The 24,855-nt window shown below is 40.2% G+C and overlaps 3 protein-coding genes across 3 annotated transcripts; all 3 read right to left on the reverse strand.

Moving 5' to 3' along the window:
• Positions 1-1,609: 1,609 nt before the first annotated feature.
• Positions 1,610-8,110, reverse strand: LOC309704915 (retinaldehyde-binding protein 1-like). The gene is made up of 8 exons (XM_082530407.1): positions 8,043-8,110; positions 7,345-7,385; positions 6,785-6,913; positions 6,486-6,690; positions 5,105-5,283; positions 4,863-5,021; positions 2,767-2,877; positions 1,610-2,675 (listed from the first exon to the last, which is right to left on the reverse strand). The coding sequence occupies exons 2-8, from the start codon at positions 7,351-7,353 to the stop codon at positions 2,529-2,531; spliced, it is 939 nt and encodes a 312-aa protein (XP_082386533.1). The 5' UTR covers positions 7,354-7,385; positions 8,043-8,110; the 3' UTR covers positions 1,610-2,528.
• Positions 8,111-12,035: 3,925 nt separating this feature from the next.
• LOC309706253 (E3 SUMO-protein ligase ZBED1-like) lies at positions 12,036-13,835 on the reverse strand. Its single transcript, XM_082532612.1, has 3 exons — positions 13,524-13,835; positions 13,095-13,347; positions 12,036-12,925 (listed from the first exon to the last, which is right to left on the reverse strand). Exons 1-3 carry the CDS (start codon positions 13,655-13,657, stop codon positions 12,509-12,511), a joined length of 804 nt encoding a protein of 267 aa, XP_082388738.1. The 5' UTR covers positions 13,658-13,835; the 3' UTR covers positions 12,036-12,508.
• A 2,679-nt stretch (positions 13,836-16,514) lies between these two features.
• slc39a1 (solute carrier family 39 member 1) lies at positions 16,515-23,708 on the reverse strand. Its single transcript, XM_082541088.1, has 4 exons — positions 23,444-23,708; positions 21,955-22,085; positions 21,244-21,546; positions 16,515-18,629 (listed from the first exon to the last, which is right to left on the reverse strand). Exons 1-4 carry the CDS (start codon positions 23,556-23,558, stop codon positions 18,276-18,278), a joined length of 903 nt encoding a protein of 300 aa, XP_082397214.1. The 5' UTR covers positions 23,559-23,708; the 3' UTR covers positions 16,515-18,275.
• Between the last annotated feature and the right edge of the window lie 1,147 nt (positions 23,709-24,855).

The following is a 24,855-nucleotide window of genomic DNA, read 5'->3' on the forward strand; positions in this document are numbered from 1 at the left end:
TGTAAGGGCATCTGTATTTTAAATGCAGTGCAATTTAATAGCTTGCAGTCCAGATTTTAGGTACACATTATGATCAAGTCGTGTGAAAGGTTCTGACAAAATTCAAAACTCAGAAAGATAGGACAACTCTGGAGTTTTGCCAGGCCTAAAAAAGCAGCTTGACCTAGAAATCTGTATGAGGTAACATTGGTCACTGATTCATTTAAGCTACAGCTTGCTGATATTAGCTACTTGCAGATGTATTGATACTAGCGTTTATAATAACCAATGCATAGAAAATATAAGTGAGAAACATCTACCATGAGTATTGAGCTTGCATAGTTTGTCCATCAGAGGGTGGTCTTTAACTTCCTTATTGGCAACAGAGGCCTGGGCAGAGCCACAGCTAAGACCTTCATATACCATGATGACCTGTTTGTCTCTCATGGCTTGGACTTTCTTTTTATGACTGAAACGTGGCTACCCACTGATGATCTAGCTGCTTAGACCGTAGTACAATTAATTACAAAAATCCAACCTGGAGGTCACAAAAGCGTGAATAAGCTTCTCCAGGTCCTCATGTGGAACATAATGCCTAGCCTTAGAGATAAGGCGCAGTTGGTGGAAGCTAGATCTCACTACAGCAGACACTTGCTTATTGAGTTTGAGCGAGCTATCCAGCAATGGCTTAAAAGCAGATTGAAATTTCTCAGCAATATTGTTCGTGTCCAAGTACGCCTGGAGCTGGGAGAGTCTCTCCGGGATCTTGCACACGAATGAAAGCTTAGAGCTCGGTCTGTAGTTTGAAAGGTCATAACAGTCAGAGTTTCTTATGACAATAAACTACGACAAAACTGAGATTATAATTTTCGGTACGCAAGACTCTGTTAGTCTCATAAGAAATGACTTGGGCCCACTATCACCTAATGTACACCCCCATGTAAAAAAGCTTGGTTTCATTTTCAATTCTACCCTTAAGCTGGACAAACAAATAAATTCAGTTGTTCGTGGCAGTTTTTTCCAACTCGGGAGCATTTCCAAACTCAAAAATATCTTTCATCTGAAGGTCTGGAAATCGTTATCCATGCCTTCATATCATCACGTCTTGACTACTGTAACTCTCTCGATTTACACATCTGTCACTCAAGCCTGTTCCGCCTGCAACCAAAATGCATCAGTACCAGAAAGAGAGTATTACTCCGATACTCGCATCTTTACATTGGCTGCGAGTTAAATATGGAGTTGACTCATGGATTTATTATTTGTTTTTAAAGCCCTCCATGGCTTGGCTCCAGATACAATCTCCTTAGCCTGCACCTACCCACTCAAACTCTGCGTTCCTCCAGTCAGATGCTTTTATTGGTTCCACGCTCCCAGTTATAATCTAGAGGTGACAGGGCTTTCTCCATTGCCACTTCAAGACTCTGGAACAGTCTTCCCTCTTTCATAAACTCCTCTTCCTCTTTGGAAGTCATCAAATCAAATTTGAAGACCTACCGATTTCCAAAGGCTTTCGCATCTCTTTGACACCACTTTTATTCTGCTTTAGTTATTCTGGTCTTTTATCTCATTGGATGATGTATGCATGTATATATGTATACAACAATACAACAATACAATACAACAAACATGTGGGAAATCTGTTTATGGTTCATGTGTCTGAAAGAAAAAAATATATCAGCCACTACATCAGAATAACAGATTTTAAAATCACCAAATATAAGGACTGGATATCGGCCTTAAAAAAAATCGCACATCATTCAGTCTCTAATTTAAAACTCCATTATTTTAAATATACTCATTAATTAACCCTGGTATAACCATTTAACCCTAGAGTGGGTTTAGCTGGTTAAAATATAGAACAAATGATAAAAATGGTCATTAATTTAAAAAAAAAAGATGCACAAAAAAGATTTTATTTGACATTTTTCAATCCAGTGCAACCTCCAGAATGCATCTTCTTGGTACATCACGCCTCACATGATATGTTGAAACAAGGCCACTGAGGCAAGCAACTGTTCCTATTTAAGGCACTGCATCAGGAGGCCCTTTATTCTAAAACATGCCTTATTAGTTTTCCCTCTGGATATCAATCTCAAATTCACCCCTCGAGACTTTGCTATGTTGAAATCTGTATCACGGGGTCGTAAGCAAAAGGTTGTTCTGTGTACAGCAGATTGATCTATGAGGCAAAGCACACCAAACACAAATCAGCCTGGTCTTGACCAGCTCTGTCATTCTTCCTCCACTCATACATGTCATACATGAGAGGAATGTCAGTACATGTCAATGTAAAGTAACAAGTGATTACTATCAGTTATTCTCTCCTTCATATATCTAAACAACATCCTTTACCTTTTCCATTTATATAACACAAAACATCCCCTGCTTCTAACCCTACATACGTCTATGTACTGCCTGAATTTTTTTTTTTTTTTAAAAAAGTAAAAATCTAGCCTTAATACAGACCACATATCTGATCTGATCACACAAAAAGCACTTCAGGTAAAAGGCTCTACTCTTGGGTTTGAAATGGGAGGATTGTTTCTTCAGAGAGCGGTGTCTTCAGAGCCAAAAAGCTTTGTGGCGATGGGCTGGTAGTCGGCCACCGGTGCTTTTCCACCGAAGTCTGAAGGCAGGATGTCTGCATCGAATTCTTTGAGGTAGTTGTCCAATTCATCACCATGAACAAAGACCTGAGGGAAGTTAGAATCAGCATTTAAAGATGTAGCTTAGATTTAAAACCAAAAAAATATAGCTGCTGTCAGTTGTGTCCCTTATCTTTACCCTCTCCAGCAGCTTGCTCTTCATGAAGGGTTTAACCACGTTGTAGGTAGTGGTGAAGTACCAAGGCTGGTGAATAACGTGAACTGCCTTGAAACGGGCTGGGAACGAGTCCTGCAGAAAAACACAAAAGAGCCAAAAACTAGTTTGAGGCTCCACATCAGCTTTCATTCTGAGTCTGTTTGGGCCTGCAGTTGGGGTGGGCGATATAAACGGTATACAGTAGAAATTATATGAATTTGGTCAATGTTAGAGATTTTGACTAGGCGCTCTACCATGATAGCGCATGTTGACGGAGTCATCAAGCTGCGCCTGTTTTGGTTGAAAGCATTGCAGCGGCTGCAAGCAATATCATCTGCAAATTATGCCGGGCGACAGTAATAAGCCAAAAGCTACGCTTCCTCCACTTCCATACCATTGATTTATTAATGCTGAATTCTCTTGCAGCTGCTCTATTCCCATCTGATTATTTCAGTTGTTCTCCTGACTGAAGTTTGGTCCGTTTACAGCATCCTGTCATGCGATTGCATTTGTCCCTAGTCATCGGGAACCCTCGCATTAACTTTTATTGAGTGGAAAAAAGATAGCATTCATCCTCCAGCTTCACTGTGTTTATGCTAACATAGCTGTGTTGCTAGCGATCACATAACACATCATTATATACCAGCTAGTCCAACTTGGGTAACACTAAAAAAGTCACTGCTGTTTCGTTTTCTGTCTTCATTTATGTTGGAAGTGATAGCAGAGCTGTACGTTTTAAGTCTTTTAGAAATCTCTCAGTCAAAATATCATGTTTAGGTGGAAACTAGCGAGCTGACTTCCTGCTAACGTCTAACTCTGTTAAATTTAATAAATTCTGTTTTCATGGATGCCTGGATGTTAAACTTAATTGTTACACCTGGTAAAGCAGCAACACTGATCATTTTATTAAAGATGAAAGAATTTAGACAGTTTTTAACTCAGTGATGCCGCTGTGTTCCTTTGACTTTGGGACCTGAAACAGATGGTGTTTTGGACCCAGATTATTCTGGGGATTATTCCGGATTATAAAGCACACTGTCGATTTTTGAGAAAATGAAAGGATTTTAAATGTGCCTTATAGTGCGGAAAATACGGTATACAGAAGAAGAGAATATATCGCGATATATATCGTTACGGCACATGCTTCAAATTAATAATAATAATAATAACTTTATTTATAAAGCGCTTTCAAACAAAGTGCTGTACAGCTATTTGAAACTAAAAAGATGAATAAATAAAAGCAATAAATAGCAGTATAAGTAAAAACACAATACAAGTTAAAAATAGTAAGAATTTAAAAACTAAAAGACATAGAATTAAGACATGTAAGATAGGGTGAACAAATGTGTCTTCAACTTAGTTTTAAAAACCTCCACAGAGCGTGCCTGGCTAATATCTTGAGGGAGGTTGTTCCACAAGAATGGGGCACGAAAAGAAAAAGCACGCTCTCCAACTGTCTTTTTTCTGTCTCTAGGAACCTTTAGAAGGCCTGAGATCGTAGAGCACGGGATCGAACATCAAGGTGTAAAAGGTCGGAGAGGTATGAAGGTGCCAATCCATTTAAAGCCTTGTAGGTGGGCAGCAGGATCTTAAAATCTGCTCGAACCTGACAAGGTAGCCAGTGAAGAGCTCTCAGTACAGGGGTAATGTGCTCAAATTTCCCAGTTCTTGTTAAAATACGAGCAGCTGCATTTTGCACCATCTGTAGACCTCTGAAACTTTTCTTTGGAAGCCCGTTACAATAATCAATACGTGAAGACACAAATGCATGGACAAGAACCTCTGCTGTAAAAAACTTGGGCATGTGGTTCAACATGGTGCTCTCCTTCGAGTCTCATGTAAACTCTGTCTTATCAGTATTTAGGAGCAAGAAATTATCCGATAACGAGCCCCTAATTGCAGATACACAAGATTCTAGTTTAGAGACTTCAGCACAATTTCCAATGGTTAGAGGAACATAAAGCTGCAGGTCATCAGCGTAACAATGAAAAGCTACATTAAAAGAACGTAAAAGAACACCAAGAGGCAGTGATGTTATACTGTGATTTGGATTTTAGGCCATTTCGCTCAGCCCTAACCTGCAGCATGTCCACCATCTTCTTGAGCTCAGCTGGCTTGATTCCTGAGGCATGCTGCATTGTGAAGCCTTTGAAGTTCTCAATCAGCACAAATCCATTGATCTGGGTCTCGTCATTCTCGAGCAGCTTCTCTAGGATCACGCAGTATGCCCTCAACACCTATTACACGCAAAAGGACATATATTTCACAGAGTACACTTGGATGACTGAGCTGCAGCTGTGCAGGGCTGCTTTTCGGGTACCTCATCGAAGGTGATCTCCTCCAGGTCCCAGTTGTCGATGTTAAAGAGCAGGACCACGCGGCCATACTTGTCTCTGCTGGGCAGAACCACTGGGTATCCCGCTTCGACTGTGCTGCGGACTGCCTCGGGGGTCAGGTTCTCAAAAAGCTCAGGATACTCCTTCCTGAAGCGTACGTAACCTGGAGAACCACAACCAACAGATCAGCTGCATTCTCATTAGTTATTATTAATCCCCATCTCTCTTTCACGGCGCGTCTTTCCCGTTTTACTCCCATCACCACCAGTCGGTCGTGGTAGATGGCTGCTCGTCCCTGTGCCTGGTTCTGGCGGAGGTTTTATCCTGTTAAAAGGGAGTTTTTCTTTCCCACTGTCACCAAGTGCTTGCTCAAAGGGGATTATTGGATTGTTGGGTTTGTAGGGTCTTTACCTTACAATATAAAGTGCCTTGAGGTGACTGTTGTTGTGATTTGGTGCTATGTAAATAAAACTGAATTGAATTGAATTCTCTCACTGGATACTAATAACTCACAACCCCACAGTGTACACAGCACTGCATATTTCTGATGCACCCACACAATGATAGTCCTGTGTCAGTGGGGCTCCAGTCCATCTAAGCAAGGCACCAATTAACCCACAGTAAATGTGTTTATGAGAGAGAGAGACAGAGAGGGAAAGACAGTCCATCTGGATGTGCATGGATTCCAGTCTCACACGGAACAACTTTTCTATATTGATGAATGTGCAGGTGTTTATTTTTGTTTTTGTGGGGATGGAGTATTCCAACAACATCAGCACCAAGATTCAGAAATTCTGGTTCCAGAATTATGCCGATGCTTGAGTTAAGGTTACTAGGTTTAAGATCAGCTCAAGGTTTAATAGAATATTACATTATTATATTATTGGAATAATAAATGGGCATCATTTTGACCCAATCTGGTTAGGAAACAGCATTCTGATCATTCGGAGGATTGAAAAAAAGATTAAGAGGTTTTTGTGTGTGCAGGGCAAGTCATAAGGTGTCCTCACTATTGTCGAATTGCTCTTTTTAATCTTAACCCGCTCCCAGAGCAGCAGAAGTTCCCAGCAGAACGCGGTGGACTCACAAGTGAAGCAAACCTGCCGTCCCATTTGGACACACAAAGAACAGCTTTGTCAGCTCACTCAGAAGAATCTCAAAGCTCCCAATTAATGAACACATGCCCCCCTGCCTCAGCGATGGCCTGGGATTCATGCATACGAGGAGCACAAAAGAGGCCTCACCATCAATTACTGAAGCGCTTGGGTGCCAAAATGATGCAAGGAAAAAACTCTCTTTTTTGTCTCTCTACTCAATGAAATAAAGTGCTTCTCATAAAGTTGTATTTAGTAGGTTGGAAATCACCTTTCATGAGCTCGTGGGCCCTGTCGACATCAAACTTGCGAGCTCTGAGGAAGCGCAGGAACAAAGAGTCGGGTTTGTCCCCAAAGCGCTCCAGGATCAGCTTGGCCAGGCCGTCTCCATCGGCTGCCCTCTCTTTCATCAAGGCCCGCAGGTCCTTCAGTGATGATGCCCGTCTCTCATCTGTCTCATTCAGCTCATCCTTCGCCTGGAAGGGTAACATCAGCACGAACCCTGAGCCATCCAAGGACCATATATATGACTCGTGTATTTGCTGCCATTAGAAACTATGCTTACTTTACCTTTTGCACAGTGTGTCCAGGCAGTTTGTGGCACAGCCCAAACACAGGCCCATGATCCTTCACTGTCAAATGCTCCAGCTTTGACCTCATTGCTTGCTCCTCCTCTGACACCATGCGAAAAGTACCAGTCTGCATGACAAAAAATCCACGTTAAAATCCTCCTTTATTGTTTGTGTTTTACCTCATCGTTTCAGGCTTCAGTAGTTTTCAAATAAAAATAAAGGTATGCATTAATTGTGCAAAAAATGGGTCCAAGGACCTCCGGACTCCATACGATGCATGCCAGCGAACGTCTGGTTAATCTGCTTCACATGATCGCAGAAAGGACTTCTAAAGCCATTTCTTAAAAACAGCTTAAGGACCCATCCCAGAGCCAGCATTTACTGGCACAATAACAATACTAAGCAGCATCATGTGCTGACAGTTAGACCTCAAAGCCCTCTAATGCTTTTAGCCCACACTGAACCACTGAACTGAGGCCAGAAACTGACCTAACTGCCGTAAACAGAGATAAAGTGACACTGGAGCACTCTGGACTGTTGCAGAGAAATTGAACTTACAGTAGCCATGGTTGCAGCGTCTCACAGCAGCGACGCTAAAACTGTGGAGGAAGAAGATTTGGCACAAACAGAAGGTGACCACATTACACCAAAAAGAAACAATGCAGACGCTCTTTCAATTAATGATGTATGACATAATCTGAGAACTACACAAATACAACATCACCAGGAGGACGCAATAGCATTCAAAATGAAGAGGTGGGTCTTTAATACATTGTATTGCTCATTAAGCAGCTTGACTGAAAGCATTTTTTTAATTGAAAAGTTCATATATATATATATATATATATATATATAAACAATTTGCTTAAATATAGTTTCAATTCTGTATAAAGCCAAATAATTGTTATAATTGAGTTAAAGCTCTTTAACCAAGAATCATGACACAGGTGCTGAAGTTTCTCTTCAGTGAGTGTTTTAGGCTCTTTAGAGAGCAAAATTCAAACCTGATTGCAGTGCAGCAAACAATAGAAGAAACTTAGCACAAATGCATAAATCCTTCATTTAAACTATGAAAGACGTATTAATCAAAGTAAAAAACAAGGTTTCTGTCAATTGACATCAAAACAAAAATATTTTGTTTTTAATGTGATTTTTAGTTACTACACAAAATATGATACATATATCCTCAAAGTGCTCATATGTTATTTGTCTGTGTTTATCTGTCTATCGAATGATTTAGAGCTGAGCAGCCTTACCTCGAGCAGACAGGATCAGAGACCTACAGCGAGTGGCAGAGGAGACAGCAGGGACAGAGAGGACCACGAGGGGAGGAGTTACTGGAAGAAAAAACACTCAAAGTAGGATTAAAATGACACAGTGGATTACGACAGGTGGCTAATCTAGATGATGCAAACTGCGATGCAAAGCGTGAGCTGGGATGGAGTCCCATGGTGCCAAAATGAAACATGCAAGACAAAGAATAGAATTTGTTTTAAATGAAATTAAAAAGTGAAATTTTATTTTTTATTTTTTATTTTAATTGTATGAAAAAAGATTTATTGAACAGGTATATGACTCGGCTTCTTTTCTTTTTTTGCTCTTGATGTACATAGAAATATACAAAAGAGCCATCCATCCGTTTTCTTCTGCTGATCTAAATCAGCACTGTGGGGGGGCTGGAGCCTGGTCTGGCTTTAGGAATCAAGCTTAGGAACTTCTTGCTGTGAGGTGACCACTGTGCTGCCCTCAAAATCAGAATAAAAGAAACCCTTTCATTGAGAAAACACATGAATTAAACAAAGTGGTGTGTTTTTTGTTTTGCACCTTAGGACCACCGTACCCTGGACCAAACCTTCCACAACAGTTCTTATTAGCACTTATTTCCACATTCTCATGAAATATGCATTTCACTATCACTGATGTAGGAGAAATCCCACCTTTCATGTCACATGTGCTGTTAACCCAGCACATGTGACATGAAAGGAGGAAATGTCATATGAGCGAGAGGACCATTAGCTATTCCTTTATGCACATTCTTTGAAATCCTCCTGTTTTGGGTCCCACATTATGGATTACTTATCCATGACTGCACAATATCAGACAAACTGGCCTCTCTTTTAGTTCCTCTCACTAATTGCAGGAAGTGAGAATCCATGTTTTGCTTTATTTCTTTTAGAGTTTCTTTTATTGGTTGTTCAGTCTAGCTGACCGTGAGTGACCTTAATACCACTAAGCATTTGTAGTTGCTGTGACATATGTTTGATATGAAATTTGTTATGTTCCCTTTATTATGATTTGTGAGTTCATGAGCACCCCCTAATATTTTATCATCTAACTGCCATTGTCTGGTCAAAACATGCTGGAGGTTCGTGTCAGTTTTTTGTGTACTTATGAAATGCCAGTGCAGTAACTCATTAAAATAGATGTTGAATTGGTTAAAAATGTAATTAGTCTAACTAGGTGATTTGTTAATTGATCATAAGTGTAAGCAGGAGAGAATGCAAACTTTACACGTATATGTATGCGTGTTTATGTGTATTAACGTAGATGTGTGTCTGTTTTAAGTTTGTTTTTCTTTAGTTTAAGCTTTTTAATACTGCCGGCCATTAGTTTCTATTCCCCATTCTTTTTCTCTTCCCTTGTTTTGTCTTTAAGACAGATGACATAAAATCTACGGAACAGAATGTAACGAGAGGCTGAGTACGGACAAGGAGCGAACTACTTGAATTCAACTGTTGAAGATCAAGACCAGTTTCCTTAAAAGTGAGCTTTCTGAGCTCTCCCTGCTCGTTCAGTATCAGAGTCAAAGGTTCTTATGACACTCAAGGCAAACATAGATGGCGTAATGTTAGCTTATAACCTGTGCTTGTTGGGTTTTTTTCAGCTGGCTTGTTGTCAGCTTTTCAGAGTGGAGACGGTCGCTCTTCTATGCTGTTGACAATAACAAAATTGAGACAATATCAATTTGACATGCTTTTTATGTATGTGAGCAGAAACATGCTAGTTTCTGCTCACATACATAAAATGTAATTAGTCAGAACCAAGATGTCCAGATGGCGGCAACATAGCGGTTTCCAATAACTGGCCTGCTCTTATGCATTTTTAATGGATTATTACCAAGTTTATGTGAACGCATCAGTTCGTTGGAAGACGTAAATACACACAAATCGATCTATATTTTTTAGTAAAACATTCATTTTTTTAATCACATAAGGTTGAAGCAATGATCGACTGTATCTTTAATGGCTGGATGAGTCATATGACATTTGTCACCTAAATCTTTTTCCTTTTTTTTAAATGGCAACAATCTTTGAAATGTGGTGTGCATTCAAAAAAACCTTTTCTGTGCAATTATAAAAAAACAAATCATGTTTTTTTTATGTGGTTTGTGACATTGTGCTTCCTAAGACCAAGTTGTGCCATCGCAGCATGAAAAAGGAGAGCATTTTAGGTACTTAGGATGTAATCTGCATGTCGGCGAGACAAAATGGGAGTATTCAATGGCATTACTGTAAGGAGGTTAATGAGGTATGGGTAAACCGTCCACCCCACACTAAAGCTTGATGCTCTGCCGGGTCTCCTTCCTCCACACACTGAGGCCTCTGTGATCTAGAACTGGCAGGCTTACTGTGTCATTGTTCGTCTATCAGAGGCTCTCATTAGTGATTTTCTTTCTGCTTTTTTGAATAAGCTCTTATTGCCTTACAGAGGCAGTCAGGGGTTAACCACTCCTCCATGTATCACATCGGATGTGGCTATGTTTTTTTTTTTTTGTTCTTGTCTCTGGGTTAGAGTAAAGCTCAAAGATGCGAAGGAATTCCTGTCAGTTATGTCACCCTGCAAGCCAACAAGCAGGACTCTGTGACCACAAATCTAATAAAGAAGAATTTCGAGCTGTTTTACTGTTTCAGTGCACTCTGATCACCTCTGAAGTGCGAAGTATACTGTGCATCCTTTTACAGTGCAGGGTTCTCCTGGCATTCATGTGGATTTTACTTTGTAGACCCTCAAAACATAGCTGCCACTCCCTGACAGTACACCACACGACACTGCAAGTAGTAGAGGCACCCATATGGAAAAGATATATATAAATCTTATAAAGTTTGTATCTGTCTTGTGTGAAACTTGTATGAAAAGCATATAAGAGTGAAAACAGATATAAGATCCCTTGAAAAATTATATAATGAAACTTGTATGTTTTGGATACTTACTAAAACAATGTATGAAAGTAATGAGAAAGTGGCCACTTTCATGAGCAAATCACATATGTTTTTACTATTTCTTTCCATATGGGCACTGCCAACATTTGGGGGCACAAAGGGGACTTACACTATACTAAGGGGATGCTTTTAACATTGTGGACAACAGAAGTAAAATGTATTCAGTGTATGGGAATTATTAGGGCAAAATCTACAGTGTATTAAAGATTTCAGGGAATGAAGATGATGTACTACAAATTAAATGCTAAAAGTAAAATTATTTATTCAAGATCTTCAGTCAGCCAGCATACAACTTCGATATCACTGTTTTTATTATTTAGACTGTGCCCTTGATCCAACACAGCTGATTCAAATGGCTAAATGATCTCCACAACACGTTTTGTAGTTCTCCAGAGGCCTGGTAATGAACTAAGCATTTGATTCAGGTGTGTTGACTCAGGGTGAGATCTGAAACGAGCAGGACACCGGCCCTCACGGCCTGGAGTTCCCCACCCCGATTTAGACCCTGGTTGTTCCACACTAAATTACTACTTAAAAAGAAAATTAAGTGAGATGACCAGCGTGTTTGCAAATGTTAAAATACCTCCTTGAAATGTCGCCTTCATGCGCCTACACGTAATCACTAAATGGTATTCCTAAAAACTTAGATTTAAGTCTCTTATTTCTGTCTGTTTGGTATGCTGTCCATTTTGGATGAGGCTATAAGACAGAGGATCAACACTCCCACCATGTGGCTCCAGTAATCTGCTGCCAAATGCAATCAAACCCCCAAACACACCACGCAAAATTTTAAAAACCCAATTTGTTAAGTTAAATATTCACATTGGACTTGTTTTTCTTTCACCTGCTCCCTTTAGAGGTCACCACAGGACATCATTTGCCCGTAGCCATACCACACCCCTGCAATCATGAACCCTCTCTGTGATCTTCCTCTTTTAAAAATTCTTCCTCTTTTCACATCCCACTCAAAAATGAAGGAATCTCTGTATGTGTGTTAGTTCCATTACTTTAAATTAGTGCTGTCAAGAGATTAAAAAAAAATAGAGATTAATTAATTATGATTTTTAATTAATTGATCTAATTAATCTCTTTTTTAATCTCACCTAAAAATAGCTGAGGAAAGCCCTCAACTTATTGTGGCAGACCAAAAGACTGATATAACAAAGAAAGTGACTTTATAAAGTCATTTATTGTTTAACAAACGTTAAACAGATGCAACCATTTACATACTGTTGTATTCTTTTGTAAAATAAGTGGAAAAATAAATACAAATAAAATCAAATAAATTAAGTGCTGCAAGTTAGCACATCAGAGTTGCTCTTTTCTGAGCAATACAGCACTGAAATTCCTCTGCTTCAGATAATGAAAAATAAAACTGACATTGCAGTGCTGCAAGTTAGCACATCAAAGTATTCTTCCATCACAAAAAAAAGTGCTGAACATCAAGCAATCTATTCTAGTAGGCTACAAATGACACAGCAGCTATGCTGACCACATGTGTCTCATTTCTTCTTCCTCAGCCAGTCGCTAAGACACACCAGCCTGGTAACATTTTCTGGAAGCAAGGCTGCCCTTTTCTTTTGCACTATGTGGCCTGCAAGGCTAAAGAGTCTCTCACAGGGTACAGAGGTAGCTGGGGAGGCCAGGTACTTTTGTGCTAGGACTGACAGCTTTTCATAGACTCCTGAGTGAGCATACCACCACTGCAGGGGACAGTCATCAATACTGATGCTGGGTTCTGCTCTGTAGCGCTGCAGCTCTCCAGACTCAATTCCATCTTCTGAGTCAGAGTCAGACCCCAGAAGGAGTTCGCTCCTCCTCTTCTTCTGAGCTGGTCCATCATCCTCTGTGGAGGGCTGGAGACTATCTGCTCTTCTGGGCTCTGCTGCCTGGAGCATATTCTCCAGAATGGTCCACACCTGAATGAATGAATGAATGAATGAATGAATGAATGATTGTGATTAAAACTAAGTGCTTTTTTTTTTTTTTATTTAATCTTGTAAAGAACTTTGTGTTCCATATAATAAATAAAAGTTTGATTTGATAATGAATTGGACTCATTAGTCCAGCTTAACCTTATTGTCCTACCTGTTCCCTCTTTTCTCTTGGAAGACATTTCAAATCCTTAAACCGTGGATCCAATGCTGTGGCCACCTCGAACCATATCTCGTTGCCATTAGCTCGTCGTGCTGCCAGATCCTTCTGGAAGGCATTCTTGAACTTCACCACGTAGGCAGGATCATCATCAGTAATGTCCATGACACGGTACAGATGGCGAAAAGCAGGCAGCACTACAGAGCAAGAGACGTAGGCCTCACCACCCAGCAGCTCTGTCACATACCTGCAGAGGTGGAGAGGTTTGCTAAATAAACCTAGCTGGATTCATTTAAATCAAAGTGTAACTGATTTCCAATTTAATTGTCCTTAAAAGTTCCTTGTTATGTTCATTAATTTTGATTTTACACATGTAACAGTAGTTTATATAATTAAAATGGGAAGGTGTTTATTTGAACTTACTTGCATGGTTCAAGCAGGAGCTCCAGCCTCTGCAGTTTCGCCCACTCAGCTTCGGTTGGCAAGACCAACCTGTGGTTCTGTTGGTCCAACGTAGCCTGGACAGCCTCTCGGTTACATAGGAGGCGTGAGACCATTGCGAGAGTCGAGTTCCACCTGGTGGGTACATCCTGTATAAGTTGATCGCTCTTCTTTCCGAGTGCTACTTGTTGTTGGTTAAGTTCTGTGGTACTCGCAGGGCTTTGTTTAAAATGACCAACAATCTTGCGGCACTTTGCCAGTACACCGACAAAACCACTGCTATCGAGACATACCGTGATGTAGAGCAGGGCGATATGGCCAAAAATATTTATCACGATATATATTTGAAAATTTGCGATAACGATATAACCAACGATATAATTGATGCGAGACAAAATACAACTCCACAACATTACTAGCGCAAAAAAACAATCTTCCATTTATTTTCACTTAAACAAGAAGCTGGTTTTTATGTACATTAAAGCTTTATAAAAATGTAACAGTGCAAATGCAAATTCCTTGCTGAAAGTTTAACCAAAAGGCATTTCCAGTAGAAATGGGCTGACATATCCTGAAGCATAACCATGTATAATATCCACTGAAGTTAAAAAGAGGTGCTTTGCAACATTAAACTGCAGTGTGCAGTATGTATTTTTCGGACCATAAGGTGCACAGGATTATAAGGCACATTAAGCGAAACAAAGCAGTCAGATAAATCAAACTTTATTAAACTCATTCTTCTTGCTTCCTCCACTTCTGTACCATTGATTCATTAATGGTGAATTCTCTGGCAGCTGCTCTATTCCCATGTTGTTGCAGTATATTAATGACTAACCTCGTATTGTGGATGGATTATCTCAGTTGTTCTCCTGACTGAAGTTTGGTCCGTTTACAGCATCCTGCCATGCGATTGCATTTGTCTCTAACCATGAGGAACCTTCACGTTAACTTTTATAAGTGGAAAAGTGTTAGTGTTCGTCCTCCAGCTTCACTGTTTATGTTATGCTAACATAGCTGTGTCGCTAGCGATTACGTAGCACATCATTATATACCAGCTAGCCCAACTTCAGTAACCCTACAAACGTCACTGCTGTTTAGTTTCCTGTCTTCATTTATGTTGGAAGTGATAGCAGAGCTGTACGTTTGATTTTTTTCAGAAATCTCTCAGTCAGAACATGCAATATCATGCTTAGGTAACTAGCGAAACTAGCGAGCTAACTTCCGCTAGCTTCCTGCTAACTTCTAACTCCGTTAAATGTAATAACTTTTGTTTTCATGGATGCCTGGAAGTTAAACTTTATAGTTACACCTGGTAAAGCAGCAATGCTGATCGTTTTATTAAAGATGAAAGAATTTATACAGTTTTTAACTCTAAGTGATGCTGCAGTGTTGTTTGACCTGAAGATACGGAGTTTAGGACCCAGATTACTCCCAGATTTAAGAGCATCTTAGTCCGACAAATACGACAATAACAACGGCCGCTTGCATGTTCTGCAAAAAAATGTGCTTTGTTGTGTATCTGACGGACAAACACCAAACCAGTTCCACATCACGGAAGTTGCACCATTTTTACAAACCAATTCTGGTTCATCTGTTTCACTCAACAATCGGCCATGTGCGTATGAAAACAAAGGCACTGCGCATGCGCGTTTTACTCCCATTCTATCGCGATATTTCATTTTCCTATCGTTGCCTAACATTATACCGGTATTACCGTGAACGGTATAATATGGCCCAGCCCTACCGTGATGGTCCTCTGGAGAATGTGAGCATTGCAGGCGATGTGCTCATATGGAAGTGCTCTCATAGCAGCCAGCATGTTTGCTGCGCTGTCTGTGCCAATGGTGGATATCTTGTTTTCAATACCCCAGTCATTTGCTACCTTGAGGAACTGTTCGGCGCATTTATCAGCAAAGTGCCTGGTTTCTGTTCTCATGACGGTCAGTGCAAATGAGTTGAGGTTCCACTCACTATCAATAAAGTGTCCAGTCACCCCAAAATAGCTGTGGTTGCCAGCTGAGGTCCAGTGATCTCCGGTTATAGCAACACAGTTGGGAGAATCCTCCGCCAAAATCTCAAGTTTGTTTTTCTTTTCGCCGTCGTACATTTTGCTGATTTTGGTCGTTACTGTAGTCCTGCACGGCGGCTTGTATGACGGGTCATTGGACGCAATTTGCAACACCTCTGTCAATCCTTCGTCCTCTACTATATTTATCGGCCTACAGTTCATCGCTATCCACTTGGCAATAACATTAGTCAGCCTGTCGGTCGCAGACTTGCTCATACGAGGGGTATTCTCTAGTTTTGTTTGGCGAAAAGCTTTGCTCTGGCTTGCTATATTGCTAACGTCTTCACTGCTAGCTGTTGCTGCACTCGCGGCTGGGTGCTTTGCGTTGAGGTGATAGGCCAAACTTGAGCTGCTTCGGTGGTAAGCAAACTCCTTCTTACACTCTAGGCAGACCACTTTACCTTTGTCAATGGTGCCGTCGGGGCGTTTATGAAATACAAATTTCCCGTTCATTGGGCCAACAACTCTCAGATGCGCCTCCATATCCACACTGTAAGCTAATCACCACTTCTCACCTTGACCTCACGACGTGACTCCACCCCCAACAAGTCAAGCACAAGGAGCCCAGCACATAAAAACGGATTTTATAACATAGCAACTCTCATACAAAATCAATGACGTCAAGAGATTAAAAATTAGATTAACGAGATTAAAAAACATAACGTGCTAAATAGCATTGTAATTAATTAATCGCAATTAACGCGATAATTTGACACCCCTACTTTAAATATCTTATTTATTTTGCAGTTTTTGGTTTGAAGTCAGGGAATGATGACATTTGGGGTTCATGCATGAGATCATGTGTGAGTGAAAGTAGACGATGAGACGATGAGACAACGAGAAAGCTCCGTTGTAAACAACAACAACAACAACAACAACAACAAAGAAAGAACCAGAACTTGCACTCATTTTTTAAAGTTCCTTTTTACTTTGAAAAGGTTAACAAAAAGCAGTCGTGTTTCTCATGAGAAGAATGACCATAAGGCGCAAAATATACATGTAGTTTGCTTATAAAAAGACAGTCAAGGTTTTCAAATGATTTTTATATGTTAGAGTGCAAACTGGGTGATGTTGTGCTAAAGAAAAGGAGTGGCTTTTATTTCTTTGGCTAACCAAAGGTGACATTAAAAAATAAAAATAAAAAAGGCGAGGCATGTGACATGTCATGTCATTATAACACTTTTTTTGATGACAGTGTCCTTTTCATGCCAATCAAATTTATACTTCCTGCTTTTGGCACGTATGTGGAGTCAGAAGATTACACAAGAGATACTTCACTGCTTAAATATAACAGTCAGTACTTGGAGTGTAAGCAGGCTGAAATATGATACTTTATACTAGACCTGCAACCCTTTTTAAAATAGTAGTGATGCATCATCTTTTCAGTAATAAGAAGTAAAATAAGAGTATTAAGAACAATATGTAAGAACTTACTAAAATCACTGGAAAAACAACATTTAGTAAACAAGACCGGGTCAGTGAAAAACCAGTTTACAAACCCCAAATACCCAACTGAGCCAACTGTAAAGAACAACATGCGTGAAACAAAAGTAAAGAAACAATCAGTGCATTTCGGAAAGAAGTAACTGTCAAACTTCTCCGCTGACCTTGCGATTTATAAATATTAAAGCTCTGGAGGCACCAGGCATAGTGATTGAATGAATTAAAAGAGGTCATACTTATAGACTGCCCCTTTGTTGCAGTGGTGATGTGCATATCCTGAAAGTTCAGAGGCAACGTTCAGCATGCATTTCAAAATAACATCAGCGATGAATTCAACAAATGCAGCACTGCAGTCAGTAGTTCATCTTTATGGAGGGCCCAAATCAAAAACCAATATACAAATAAATGATATATAAACAAATGTATATCATTTATAAAATGCGACAGAAACACAATCCAGTCACAGGTTTGGACAAACTTTTGACTGGTTTAATTTAATTTGCATCTGTATTTATTTACCTTTGTATTAATAATCTTTTTTTAAATTTAATTTTTACCAGTGATATTTCCGTTTTATTATAAACTAATCATTCATTTTTTTAATATTCATATTTATTTATTGTTATGTTTTATTTTCCCTCTTACACAACAACCCCCAGTACCAATTCTCCCTTGAAAATCCATGTTTAAGCATAAATGCATAAAACACTTAAAAATATGTAATAAATAAATGGCAACACATGATTTAGTTGGGCGGTGGGTTAAATAAAACACAAATATAAAACCATATGGAAGCACTCTTGAAAAAGTACATTAAAATAAAAAAAATTGGTGAATTACCACAAAGTTAAATACAGATGCAAATTAGAACGGAAATATTAGGATGTGTCACATTTTAGAAACAAGTTAGCCTACAATTATTTTTAATACTATTTGATGTATTTTATAGCATTTGTTGACATTGATTCTTCATGTCTTGGTCCTCTGTATTTCAATATGCAATACTGTAAAAGTTAAAACGTAAATCAATAAAATGCCAAATGTTGTCACGCTCCTTTGATATGAACGACTCCAGGAGTAGGTGTGACCCTGTGGCAGCAAAGCTACGTCTTCCTTCAAGTTTGTCTCTGTGTACCAAAGTGAAGTGAATCTGTGGGAGCTGTACAACAGATGCAAGGGATATCCTGACGGAAATGTCAGCCGAAAGTAACGAAATGTCAGTTTCAACCCAAAAATGTCAAACCTGCCATGATGGTGAAGCCGAACAGGATGAACATCACCTTAAGGAGCTGATTCCCGGGGGAATTCAGCTCATGCGGGAGAATCTCCAGGAAAGTGATGTAAACAAACGTGCCTGCAGCGAGCCCCTCCAGCACGGCCTGGATCAGAGGTCCGGCTGTCAGCTGAGCCTCCATCACACCGATGCCGATGGCGATGCCTAAAGGAGACATCAAGGCAAACACTACGATGTAAGCGGCAACCCACAGTGGGTGAACTGTGCTCTGGATCAGCTTCACAGACAGGCTGAACACGATGATGCTCTTATGAACAAGAATAGCGATGCAGATCTCCAGTACCTGGAAAAAATAAAGACATTTTGCGTATATTTAGATTTACTTTGTGTTATAAAGCTGTAATTACAATGAAACAAACAACAGCATGTAGATGACTAGCTGTACTAAGGCTGGGGCTAAATTATAGAAGTTTAATGGTAGCAGGAATTCCGTCATTATTAAAAGGAATCTATTCTGTGACATGTTTTAATTATTATGTGTTTAGTTCTAACAAATTCACCAGCTGCCAGAGAAGAAGCCGTTTTATAAAACACAAATTTATGACAGCTACTGCAATGGGCTCCGATAAGTGTTTCAGCTATTTTAATATGGAATTCATTTAGTGAGTGGTACAACAAATTATTTTTTCCTGGGAGTAATTGAGTAATGCAGTCCATTACTTTTAATAAAAGTGTTCTGTGTAGTATGTGTAATAATGACTGTGAGTCACGACTCCAACACTGATCACAGGAAAGAGGGGGAATACCTCAACAAACATGCACAAACATTTGACCCACAGCATGCAATAAATTTGTGTGAATGTAATTTGCTTTTTGCAGCTTAGCAATGGCGGTGACTCTGAAAATGGAGCCAATAACAACCCAGCGAGAATCAATGAGGAACCGAATCGATATATTCTAATCAATTCCCATCCCTAGCAATATTTGTAGAGTAGTGTGCAAAAGTCTTAAGCCATCCTGGGGACTTACTGAAACGTCCAAACATACATACAAATACAACGTATTTATATAATTGTAAGGAGCTAGAACATCAATATGTGGTATAACCAACGTTACTCTTTTGGTTGTGTGTTTTGTTGTTGGTTTTTTTAAGCATAAAGGTGACAGCCTGCTGAGAAATGCTCTTTGGAAATCACCTTGGTGGTGAAAAAAACAATATAATGTCAAACTGTGTTATCTTTGGCAACAAATCACACGTTTATACAACAGACTGCTGGTAACAAAGTGCCTAAAGATACAATTAAAATAGGTTCTTTGATAAGTTTATGCTTGAATGATTCATATGTAGGGATGGGTACCGGTGTCCGGTGCCATGATGGCACCGGTTCTGACATAAACGGTAGTAACCAGACCGAAAAGCAGCGCACATTTCGGTGCTTTATTTCGGTGCTTTTTTTTCCTGAGCTGTGATACACTTCTAGCCAATCATTTTACGTTTCCGAGGATAGTAGGCGGGTCCAGGTACGTACGTTCTTTTAGAGCAGAGCTACAGATTAAAAATGTCCAAGGCGAAGCGGTCAAAAGTCTGGCTGTACTTCATAGCAAAATATGCAAACTCAGCAGCCTGCAACAAGTGCTTTAAGCTGATACTGTGATACTGTCAAAGGAGGTAACACCTCAAATCCGATGAAACACCTGGCGACGCATAGCGTTTTTTTTAAAAAGCCAAGAAATGCGCCGTATGATAGCTTGCTGCGAGACCTCACACCGAGCACATCTACTGCGGGTGGGTTGCCTGTTATGCATCATCCCCCAAAAACATGAAGAGGAGAGTCCTGGCCCCTAGCCCTGCCAGTGTAGCAGAAATGATGAGGATGATGACGGCAGCAGCAGCCGTTCTTCTCTGTGTGAGTAGCTTAATGTTGTTCGTGTGTAATTTACGTTGAGTAGGCTAACCACGTTATTACATTAATGCATGTAAGGTGAACTAGCAAACATCATCATAGCTACATGCGGCTGTCTTCTTGTTTGATGGCAGATACTCCCTTCACCCTGGCCAAAAAGGCTAAAATGACCAAAGAAAAAGTGGAAAACAGTTAAACATGAGAGGTTTTTGGACAAAGTTTGTGTTTTTTCCATTGTTTAAGCACTGCTTCCAGCCAAGAGTGATACCATATATGCCCCATAGCTGCAGAAAAGGCTAACATTGTTATCTTTTTACAAAAAACAGCTGAACATGAGAGGTTTTTGGACCAATTTTGTGTTCTCCATTCTTTAAGCACCGGTTTGAGCACCGTTTGAGCACCGGCACCGTTTCAAAAGTAACGATTTGGCACCGGTATCGGATAAAACCTAAACGATACTCATCCCTATTCATATGTCAGTGTTAAGTGGCTTAACAAAAAATAAACATTGTACTGAAAATGGTCAGGTACAGGGAGTGGACCGAAAATGGGTGAAAAAGCAGCCAATGTCCAAAGAAACAGAAAAAGTGTTAGAAAGCTTGGAGAGCTATTGCTCTAGACCAGAGCAACATATAAGGAAACTGGGGTTTACTCAAGACTTTTGTACAGTACAGTTACATTTTATGTATTGTATATATTGTTCTCAGTTGTAAAGTACAGCTGAACACACACATCAAATTTTCATGTGAATGAAAGATGCTGACTGAAATTCTGCTAAAGCTGCTTGTGCTGTCATTCGATCAGTAGAAATAAATCCGACTCATTTTGCTGCCAAAGTTTTCTGAAGCTCTGAACTGAAACTTGCTCTGCAAACATGACTTCAACTTCACCTGAGCATTAATTTCCCAAATAAATGCTGACACGGGTTTGACACGTAGCAAGAGAGAGGTGCGATTACGAGCCTTTAAAAGTTTGTGTGGATTAAGAAGAAAAAAAAAAAAAAAAAAAGAGCACGCGATCACAGTTACCGTCAGGTGATTTGGTCTGTCTTACCTTCGAGTCAGTGCTTTGCAGGCCAATAGCAAGACCCTCAAAAACTGAATGGAGTGAGAGAGACAGGAAGAGCATGAAGGAACGAAAGGAGGAGTGAGCCTGTAAGTCTACATGAACGTGGTGGCCGCTGCTCTCCAGATCACGGGCTGTGGCTAGCCCGTGGCCGTGCCCATGGTCATGCAAAAGGGGAGCACTCTCCTCACGAGCCCCTCTCATCTCCCGGAAGCTCTGGACAATCTTCTCCAGTATGAGGACCATGAAGAAGCCGGCAGCTATGATGAACTCTGGAAGGGGAAAGGGGGTCTTTTTAAGACCAGATACAGAGATTCAACAGTTAGCGGGGTCAATGTGGTAAAATCAAGAATTAGTGAATAGATGTTTAACACAGGAAGGAAATAGTAGACAGGATATCTACTGTAGAAGATGAAAATAGATGAAATAGAAAATATCAGCATTAATAGGAGTAATAGTATTTTGAGCTATAACAAACAGCCTTTCAATCTTGCGGTTTCACATGACTGTGGAGCAAATATGTTTGAATTTTGGACCACAAATACTTTGAACAGGTGACAATCTGAAAATCTGAGGTTGTTCATGCAAAAAAATAACATTAATTGGGAATACAGATCAATGCATTGTAAATATATGATATATTATCTTATATTATATTGTTTCCTTTATGAGTTCGTCTAAATCATTATTCCGAGATACCTCCACCTCCCGAGCATCCAGCACTGTGCCAATGTCTGACAGATAATCCGGAATGATGTCGAGCAGACATGCTGCCAGGAAAACCCCACCAGCAAAGCAGCTGATCAAACTGAGAACCATGCGATGAATATCTGCAAAGAGGAAGACAAAACATGCTTTATGTTTCAGCACAAACTTAAACACAGCAGTAAAACCTTGTCCTATATAATGGCTTTTTTATTGGTTTATTTAGCCTTCTATAACCAGGAAACCCAATGGAGATCAAATTTCTTTCACAACAGAGGCCTGGCCAGATGGCAGTCTGTATTACTCCCCTAGCTGTACTAGCTTATATGTTGATTTCTTTTATTAGAACATAACAGATAAAAAGCCCATGCTACTGACTAGTATGCAAAATGTATTGCTGGGAATCTAATAAACTATGACCTGTCACTAAAACATACTGTTTACAAATAAAGAACACTGACAATGATGTCATCATTTTTGAACACAGGAGGGGCCGGGCTCTTGTTAAATCACTACTAGCCTTCAGCTTCATCTGATCGTTCAGTAGAACCTAAACCTAAATCTGAAAGATTAATGGTACATGTCCAACTATAAATCACGGGATTTCCCTCCACCCTTTGAATTGTTGGAACATCATGTGACACGCTCATGAGCAATGATGACTCAAAAGAGGACTCCAGCAGCAATAAGCCAGAATTGATGCTTTCACTTCCTTGTAAGAAAGCCGAACTTAACTCACCTCTATAACACATTTTTTTCAAATTCATATTTTCACTTTTGTGTTCTAGAAATGTGACATCAGAGTTTTAACCTTCACAGCTATCAGGTGACTGAAGCCAGAGGTCAGAGGATGGTTCACTTGATTGGACAGATTAACCCTTTAGACTGACATAAATGACTGCTGTGATATTAGAAATAATAAACCGTCAAAATGTAGACATTAAAATATCTACAGCATTATCTTGCCCTCCACGTGTGAGACCCACCCTGTTTTTCAACACTTGTGCTGCGCATGTTCAGTTTCCAGGACCGGGCTAAAAAAAATCAACTGCAGCACTTAAAACATTTCAGCGAGGTGATATGTGATCATGTGATCCACTGGAAGCTACAACGGTGAAACCATTGAGCTCCTGTAACTGGGCTTTTCTGAAGCTACACTAAACTTCGTTTACATTTCTTGCAAATTAAGGTTTCCGCCTTTATCTGTAAATGGCAGCAAATCCCAAAAGAGGCAGGAATACCTTACAGGAATGAGCAACTTCTCCCGTTTAGCTCGGCATTGGTGACATCGAGACACAACTAACAGAGAACAAGTAATATTAATAATTTGTTCCCCCTTTCCGCCTTTTGAGCTGAGATTGGTGAGATCTCGGTATTTGAAAATCAGATTATAGCAGTCACATATTTTATCCTCTCAAATACAGATACTGCTGCTATTAGCAGCTGCTTATGCCATTCCTTTTTCATATTAGTGTGTACCAACCTGTCCCATTTGTCTCTCTGAACCATTTGATCCGAGCGGGGATAAATCCAAAAAGAAGAGTTAGGAGCAACAACCCGATCAGAGCGCCGATTTTCACCTGGAACAGATACTCCATCGTGTAGTGTCAGTTCAGGACTGAGGTACAAATATTAGGTTAACATCGGCGCAAGACGACGACTCCAGCAAGTTCCAACTAAAGAATCTGACAGACGAGCCGCCGCTGCCGCAGGGTTGTTATTTAGACAAGAGCAGGCTACGAGGACCGTGAAGGGACAAAAGTGGCGTGGCTAAAAACAAATGAGGAAAAAAGCGAATTTTTACTCTTTACTGTTTTATAGTAACAATGCTTCTCTAATAATGATTTTAATGCTGCTACCACAATCTCAACCTCTACTGCTACCACTAACAACAACAACATTATTATTGTTGTTGTAGTTATAATAATAATAATAATAATAATAATAATAATAAATCCAAGTCCTGCTTAATAATAAAACCTATGCGGAAAACTATATATACAAAATCCCACTTTAAATATCGTATAATCACTGTGGTTGAATTTTTTTTCTATTACTTTTAATAGATCAAAGCTATTTCTTGTTAAAATTTTAAACTGTGGTTGTGGTGCTAACTGCTAAACGTTAGGGAGAAACAGACCAACTGTGTGGGGTGATGGAGCATATCTTCAACCTAAACCTGAGGCTGGGGAGAGTTCCACAGCTCTGGAAAACCCTTCTGTGTTGTACCAGTGCCAAAGACTCTACGTCCGAAGGCTCTGACATCCCACCTGATGCAGACCCTGGAGCGGCTGGTCCTAGCTCAGCTTCGGCCTCTGGTGAGCTCATCACTGGACCCACTTCAGTTTGCCTACCAACCTGGCATTGGAGTGGATGATGCTGTCACTCACCTTCCACATCGTTCCGTCTCTCAGCTGGAGACTGCTGGGAGCATTGTGAGAATCATGTTCTTTGATTTCTCCAGCGCCTTCAACACCATTCTTCCCACAGTTCTGAAGGAGAGCTGGAGTACACAGTGGACCATCACCTCACGTCATGGATACTGGGTCTACCTCACCGACCGACCACAGTACATGAGAACTCAGAGCTGTGTGTCACACAGGGTTGTCTCCAGTACAGGGGCCCCACAGGGAATGTTTTTGGCTCCGTTACTCTTCACCATCTACACTGCAGACTTCTCCCACAACTCCCAGTGCTTCCTTCAGAAGTTCTCTGATGACTCTGCAGTATTCGGCCTCATCACTGATGGGGATGACAGGGAGTACAAAGAACTGACCCAAGACTCTGTGGACTGGTGCCAGCAGAACTACCTCCAGATCAACACTAGAAAAACCAAGGAGCTGGTGGTAGACTTCTGCAGGCACAAACATCCTCCACTGCAACCACTGAACATCC

Source organism: Aulonocara stuartgranti, assembly GCF_965226115.1.
Source record: "Aulonocara stuartgranti genome assembly, chromosome: 1".
In the NCBI taxonomy this organism is placed as follows: Eukaryota; Metazoa; Chordata; class Actinopteri; order Cichliformes; family Cichlidae; genus Aulonocara; species Aulonocara stuartgranti.

Bases quoted from the DNA above. Each gene is read 5' to 3' on its own strand.
- LOC309704915 (XM_082530407.1), bottom strand. The intron at 5,284-6,485 runs GTGATTTCCAAC...GTGGTTCTCCAG, and splicing joins GGCCCACGAGCTCATGAAAG to GTTACGTACGCTTCAGGAAG. The intron at 2,676-2,766 runs GTAAAGATAAGG...AACTTCCCTCAG, and splicing joins AGAGCAAGCTGCTGGAGAGG to GTCTTTGTTCATGGTGATGA.
- LOC309706253 (XM_082532612.1), bottom strand. From the start codon at position 13,657: ATGGTCTCACGCCTCCTATGTAACCGAGAGGCTGTCCAGGCTACGTTG. The intron at 13,348-13,523 runs GTAAGTTCAAAT...CCACCTCTGCAG, and splicing joins CTCCTGCTTGAACCATGCAA to GTATGTGACAGAGCTGCTGG. The intron at 12,926-13,094 runs GTAGGACAATAA...TCATTCATTCAG, and splicing joins CAAGAGAAAAGAGGGAACAG to GTGTGGACCATTCTGGAGAA.
- slc39a1 (XM_082541088.1), bottom strand. From the start codon at position 23,558: ATGGAGTATCTGTTCCAGGTGAAAATCGGCGCTCTGATCGGGTTGTTG. The intron at 22,086-23,443 runs GTTGGTACACAC...TCCTCTTTGCAG, and splicing joins CAGAGAGACAAATGGGACAG to ATATTCATCGCATGGTTCTC. The intron at 18,630-21,243 runs GTAAGACAGACC...TATTTTTTCCAG, and splicing joins TGCAAAGCACTGACTCGAAG to GTACTGGAGATCTGCATCGC.